The 7219-nt window shown below is 50.4% G+C and overlaps 1 protein-coding gene across 1 annotated transcript; it reads right to left on the reverse strand.

Annotated features, from left to right (window-relative positions):
• Positions 1–1651: 1651 nt before the first annotated feature.
• Positions 1652–6359, reverse strand: LG09H3orf22 (linkage group 09 C3orf22 homolog). Its single transcript, XM_074339763.1, has 3 exons — positions 6271–6359; positions 4256–4387; positions 1652–1838 (listed from the first exon to the last, which is right to left on the reverse strand). Exons 1-3 carry the CDS (start codon positions 6357–6359, stop codon positions 1670–1672), a joined length of 390 nt encoding a protein of 129 aa, XP_074195864.1. The 3' UTR covers positions 1652–1669.
• Between the last annotated feature and the right edge of the window lie 860 nt (positions 6360–7219).

A 7219-nucleotide genomic window follows, 5' to 3' on the forward strand; every position in this document is an offset into this window, starting at 1 on the left:
TAGAAGGGGAGGAGAGAGATGTGGCCACCTAGTGGGGACGGGGAGCAGGGGACAGGTGGGGAAGGATCTCCCAGACTGGTGTACAGTTCAGTCATGTGTGTCTCTTCATCATTATGCTGGTTCATAGAGACACGTTACTGTATTTTGCATATATCAAATATGACTAGCTTTAAACATTGGAGGAAAACGCCTTAAGACGTCCGCAGTCCAAATGGAGATCAATCTGGCTCCGACTCCGAGGACGGAACCCTGGGGGGAAGGGAGTCTCTGCTCCTGCAGGCCCCAGGGCTGCTGCTGGGACCTAGACTCTACCCACAGAAAGACCTGCACCACACCAGGGGGCCTGATCCCCACCTGGGCTCTGTGGGCCTGGAGGGAAGGGGTCTGGAGCCGTTTGCTGGGCAGTCCTCCACACCCTTTCCCCAGGCCCAGGAGCATACAACAGAACTGTCTTCTGCCTCCTGCAGATTGGGAACCACTGTCCAGTCCTCCAGGGCCTGGGGAGAGTCCACTGTCAATCCTCATAAGGGACCTCATTCCACCTCCTTTTGAGAACAATAGGGCCACTTGCCCACCTTGCTAAGTGTGGCTACCCTGGTCATCTCCAAGGTAATGACCATCTCTCTTCTAGAGAGAAGACTACAGTTAGTGTCCCCACTTTTATTTACCCTCCCCAGGACTCTAAGAGAAATTTCTAGTCCCTGCCTTTGTAGAACAGAGAGGAAACCCCTTATATCTTCAGCAGGCATTTTCCTACATAGTGTTGCTATTCTGCATGCTAAAGGGATTATACCAGCCTCTGACTTTTCAGCAGGCCGTGAGTATGCCTGTTTTATTCCATGCTACTTCTCTTTAAACAGTTTGAATTTGTAATACACCAACAATAGGGTATTAGCTTCATGTATTAAAAATTTACAAAGTGGTATGCCTCCCTCAGGCCTGTCCCCAAGCTCCCCAGCTCTTCTACCCAAAGGTAACAATTGTTGCCTGCTCCACACATCCACACACACACACCTGCACATCCACACAGATGCAAACATACATCCACACGTACATACATATAGACACGCACACATGTGTGCATACACAGACCCACACACATACCTTTTTTAATATATTAGATATATTAGATAATATATTAGATATACTCTTCTGCTGTTCTTGTTAAACTATCTTAATATACTTTGTAGGTTGTTCCAGATCAGTATATAAAGAGCAGTTTCTTCATTTCAATGGATGCCTAGTCTTTCAGGATACACCTGTGGTATGATTTCACAGTCCTCCATTAATGGAGATTTAAGTGGTTTCCATTATTTTGCTGTTTCCTACAGCAGAGTGAATATTGTTGTCCAAATATTTTTACTTACATGTATGAGTATATCTGTGGGATGAATTCTTGGAAATGACATTCACACCCTTTTCATTCCTCATACCAATCATGTAAGAATAAACATTATGACCCTGTTTTATAGATGAGAAAATGGAAACTCAGAAAGGCAAAGTGGTAAGTGCAAGAGGAAGTGGGATTTAAATCTGCAAAGTTTATTCGCTTGGTATGGTTTCTGAGGAGATGGGTATCTCCTCCGGGCTGTTCCCCATACTACAGTTCACCTCTGCCAGGAGTACCAAGGACAAGGTGGCCGAGAGGGAGGCTGCACAGAGCCGGGCTCTAGGAGAGGCCTCTGGAGGAGTGGTTAACATGGGTGCCAGGGAGGGCAGCGTGGATGCCTGACCTGGGGAAGCGGCGGCTCAGTAGCTTGAGTTCCCAAAGGTTGCTCAGTGGAGGTGGCGGCAGCGGGAGGAAGATGGACAGTGATGTGACATCTGTGGCCCCAAGCCTAGAGAAGCGACACACAGCCCCGCGTTGACCCTCAGGACCCTACTAGTCCACAGACGTCAACCAAGACTCTGCTCCCAGCTCAGATCTGCCACAGCCCTGCACACTCTGCCAAGGTACCTTCCCAGCCATCATTCTCCTAGATGCTCTGACATCTTTTTTTTTTTTTTAAGTGTGTTTCTCCAGGACCCATCAGCTCCAAGTCAAGCAGTTGTTTCAATCTAGTTGTGGAGGGCGCAGCTCACAATAGCCCATGCGGGGATCGAACCAGCAACCTTGTTGTTAAGAGCACTGCGCTCCAACCTACTGAGCTAACCAGCCGCCCCTCTCCTAGATGATCAAGCCAAACACCCAGCATTCCCCCAGTAACTCTCATGCCTTGTTTCATACCTGGCTGGAGATGTGGTCCACTGGGCCTGCCCACTCAGCCAATGTCATCCAAGTGCCTGCCAGTAGGCGTACCACCTCCAGTAGGGGCACCAGCCTTGTGCAGCCACCTGCCCACATGAGACCATCCTTCTCCTGCCTCCCATGTGGGACTGCCCTCCCCCTACTCAGCCCCAGGCCTGCAGAGCACCCACCCCTCCTCGTAGTCAGTCTTCTCTCACAGCTAAACACATGTCTGGACATGCCACCCTGCGCCTCCACTCTGGTCAGTTCCCCAGTGAAGGGGTAGTGGGAGTTTGGAGGATGGAGGGCAGGTGGGCATGTCTCCCAGCTGCTCCCCACTGCAGTGCTGCTGATGGCAGGGGCCACCGCCGCAGCCCCTGCCCACCCTTCCTGGCCCAGGGAATGAAAGGCTCCCTACTGGTGCTGAGCCCTGGTGGAGTAGCTCATCCTGCCCTCACACTGACCTCAGCTTCCAGTAGCTCTCAGACACATTCCCATTCTTCCATTCTCTGTTACTGTTGCCCTCCTGGAGAGCTCTTCCCAGACCCTGCATGGTGGGCCTCTATGGACATGGGTTCAGGGTGTGAGGGAGGCCTCAGTCTCTCCCCTTGCCCCAGCACAAAGAACTGGGCCACAGGCACAGCCTGATGGGCCCTGCTTTGGACCCCCATCTGAAGCTGATCCCAGTCTGCAGAAGTAGAAGCTGAGACGCAGGGATAGCTGTGCCTTCCAACCATGGCCTCAGCAGCTCAGCCCTACTCTTTCAGTTCAGAGGTTTAGAGCAAAAGCCTGCTGTCAAATAAAGCTCTAGGGTCCAGGACCAAGGCCAGTGCTAGTGTGGGCAGGGAGCCGGCATTCGTCTGTGTTTCTGTCTGAGCGGGTGTGTGCGTGCGTGCGTGCATGTGTGTGCATAAATGTACATGTTTATAGTGCCTGTCTGGGTGTCCATTCAAGGAACTGAGCAAGCACTTTGTGACCTGCCTGAGGTGATATACAGTGTGTGGAGTCATGGGCATTGCCAGTCAGAACAGAGAGCCCCTTAAGCCCTGAGGCTCTGCCACGTCTAGTGTCAACTCTATTTGCTAGAGAAGTCAGAGGGAGGGGCTAAAGCAGTTGGAATGGAGACTCTCTACCGACTGGTCAAGGAAGCCTTTTAGTATATAATAGCTGCTGTGCCAGCTAAGTGACAGCCGATAGGGTCCCAGTTTAGGGTGAGTGTGTGTGTCTGTGCATCTTTGTGTTTGCATGTGCCCTGTTTCCCTGAAAATAAGACCTAGCCGGACAATCAGCTCTAATGCATCTTTTGGAGCAAAAATTAATATAAGACCCAGTCTTGTATTATACATATTATATTATTATATTATATTATGTTATATTAATTATATTAATTATACTATATTATATTAAAGACCCGGTCTTATATTATAGTAAAATAAGACTGGGTCTTACATTAATTTTTGCTCCAAAAGACGCATTAGAGCTGATTGTCCGGCTAAGTCTTATTTTCGGGGAAACAAGGTATGGACCTTTAAGGGTATCTGGTGGTTTAGCTGTGTCTTCCTGTGCATTGAGTGCATGTGGGTATGTATATTTAGGTGTACGTGGTCAGGGCTACTTGGTGTGGGGGTTCCCTGCCAGTGCCCCCACACTCAGGGCAGGCTGCATGGAGTCCAGAAACTTGCTGACTCTCCTTCTGCTTTGCCTCTGCCATGTGGAAGGATGGCACTAAGCTCCTGCCCTCCACCCATAGGCCTGCTTCCCATCTTGTGGACAAGGCCCATTCCAAGGGAGGCCAGGGCATACCTACAGGTCCTGTGCAGCCTCGCCTAGAAGCTGCCTGGCTCTGAGTGGGACCATTGGACTTTAGAGTCTTCTTTCTGAGTCTCCTTTAGAGCCTCAGTTTCCTCAGCTGTGAAGTGGAGCATGCAAGGAGGATAACATGAGTGTTTGTGCAGACCCAAGGTGGAAGGCCAGGCAGCGAGGTCAGCGGGCGGTGGTAACCATCAGCATCTGGCGCCTGCGACTTACCCTCTAACTGGGATGGATCTTGTTGGTACCAACATCTTCTGCAGGGGCAGCTGCTCCCTTAGTGAGCTGTTCATCTTCGTGACCTCCCAGGGCTGTAGAGACTCCGGGTTGGACTCCGTCAGCCAAGAGAACCTACAATGGACACTTGGCATCTTTAGGTGGCTTGCAGCTGCCAGACAAATGACGTAGCTCCTGCTCACCTGGGACTTCCTATTTGCCAGGCACTGCTCTAAGTTATTTACAAACATTAACTTATATGTCAACTTCACAACCATGTTATGCACTCGTTATAGAAGAGGAAACTGAGACACAGAAAGGTCAAGTGACTTTCCCAAGGTCACACAGCTAGGAAAGGGTGGAGCTGAGAGCAGCTGGCTCCATTGCCAATCCAGCCTAGCCCAGGGTGTTCTCAGCCCCCCAGTTTCAGCCTCCCCTTGTTTTATCCCAAGGGCCAGACACTGCGCCTTGCATATTTGCCTCATTGGGCCTCATAGGACAGCATCTGTGGCCTGGAGACAGGGTAGGGGTACAAGATGAGGACAGGTATTTAGCCCAGCCTGCCTCAGGTGCACAGCATGGAGAACACCGTCTCTGGCAGCAAGCAGCCATCCCTCCCTTTTCACGCTCCTAGTGAAGGTGCAAAAGGAGCTGCAGGAGGCTACAGGGGTAGAGGGGACACCTGGGGTCTGGGGTCTGGAAATAGGGACAGATTGTGGGAGGTCTGGTCTTCCTTCTAGGGGCCTCACCTGAGCTCAGCGTTCAGACATGGCCCAAGGCTCCAAGGAGCAGATACCTCACCCAAGGAAGGCAGTCTCAGGCCCCGCAGGCTGCTCGGGCTGCACTGCACTCCCTTGAGGGGTAAGCACTGTCTCCACTTCCACTCTAGCATGGCTGTTCATTGGACTCTCCCCAATGGCCCATGAGCAGCACAGCCCGCATCCTGGGCTCACCTCTTAGTGCCATAGCACTTGTTTCTGGGATCGGGGGTGGGGGTGGGGGATGACCACCAGGAGGATAACTGCAAGGACACAGGATGCCACACTGAGTTCCAGAGAGATGGGCACTTTACACTCCACAGTATACAGGATTCATGTGGCTCTGTATCCTGGATGTCACCAGACGTTCCCTCTCTGCCCATCTGCCACATGTGATCTCCTTCGTTTTTCCCCAGGACTACTGAGGTGGACACCTCTGTTTGGCCACATGGCTTTCTTTTTGTGTGAAGTGCCCCTTCAAGGCTCTGCCCAGCCCCGTGTATTGACCTGTAGTAGTTCCTCTGGAAGCAGAACTTTGTCATTTGTTTCCTGCATGTCCCTCCACTCTATGGCTCTTCTGATAGATGGGAAAATTTGGCTTTAATGCAGCCACATTGCTCAGGCTTCACCCAGCAGCCAGGGCTCATATGGCCATAGGGTGTGGTGAGGTCTCTTAGCCTCCAACAGATTCATCCCACAGCCATTAGCTCTCACTGGTCCATGAGGCCATTCCTTCCCCCACTCTTCTACTCTCCTCCCACTGAGCTGAATTTTGGGAATTGAGAACCATCCGGAACCTTCCAAGTTTGCTGCATTTTATCCAGGACCCTGTTAGCTACACAGATGGTGGGATTCCAGGTCTCAGCCTGCCCACTGCTGCAGGTCTCTGCTGGTTCTTAAGTGGCCCTGGGTTTTACAAACTACTGCCCCCACTTCACTCCAACCTCATCACACCTTCAGCACGGGCAGGTGTTCATGAATGTGCCCCTGAGATGGTGCAGGAGAAAGGGCCACTGGCTCAGAAAGAAGCAGCTGCCCACAGCTCTGGAATGGCTCAGGGTACCTATCTAGAGGCCCTCAGCTCAGGTTGGGGGCAGGTGAAGAAGATGGACCCCAGGCTGTCATAGACCACCGAGTTGTTCAGGAAACTCTCTGTGGACCAGAAACACCTTCCCAGCTCCAGCCTATGCACCCCATAATGCATTTCTGGGGAAACCTGAGGGGAGGCAGGACTTGGCTGTAGGGGCCTTGGGATTGTACCTGTATGGAAACTTCCTGGCAAATTTCTCCTGTGTCTTGGTCCTGCTCTTCTTATACTGGGGGCACTTCTTGGGGGCCCTTGTGTCCATCTCAGAAGGGAGTTAAGCTGTGGTAGACCTTTCAGCCATGGCTAGAAGACAAGAGGAGACCTATCAGAATGGGGACGGAGCTGGGAGAAGCCAGTCTGGACCTGAACTAGGGACGTGGCTTCCCTTCCAATTCATCCTCGTCTGTAGAGGAGACTGGGGTGTGCAGCCCCACTGGCCTTTTGGGCTAAGTGAGGGTTGGGTCACGCTGGCCTGTCACCCAGTGCCCCAGCCTCACCACACTACACCAGTTATACACACTCTCGTGTTTGTGCATGTGTGAGTATGTATGTATGCATATAGTGTCTATGAGTACATATGTGTATGTGTGGTGAGTGTATGTGAGTATGCATGTGTACTGTGTGTATAAGCGTGTGTATGAATGTGTGTGCATGTGTATAGTGTATACGAATATATGAGTATGCATGTAAGTGTATATGAGTGTGTATGTATGTGTGTGTATGTGTATAGTATGTGTATGAGTGTATGACTATGTATGTGTATTGTGTGTGTATGAGTGTGTGTACTAGTGTCTATGTATGTGTGAGTGTGTGTATTTGTATAGTGAGTGTATGACTATATGCGTACAGTGTGTATAAGTATATATATGAGTCTGTTGTGTATATGTATTTGTATATGTGTATAGTGTGTATGAGTATAAAAGTATGTATGTGTATAAGTGTGCATATATATAGTGCATTAGCATGTGTGTGTATGTGTGTATGAGTCAGTATGTGTGTGTATATGTATAGTGTTTGAATGTATAGTGTGTGTATGAGCATGTGTATGAGCTGTGAGCATGTATGTGTATGTATGTGTGTTTGCATGTGTGTGTGTGAGATTGTGTGTATGAATGTATATGT

Source organism: Rhinolophus sinicus, linkage group LG09 (assembly GCF_036562045.2).
Source record: "Rhinolophus sinicus isolate RSC01 linkage group LG09, ASM3656204v1, whole genome shotgun sequence".
NCBI lineage: Eukaryota > Metazoa > Chordata > Mammalia > Chiroptera > Rhinolophidae > Rhinolophus > Rhinolophus sinicus.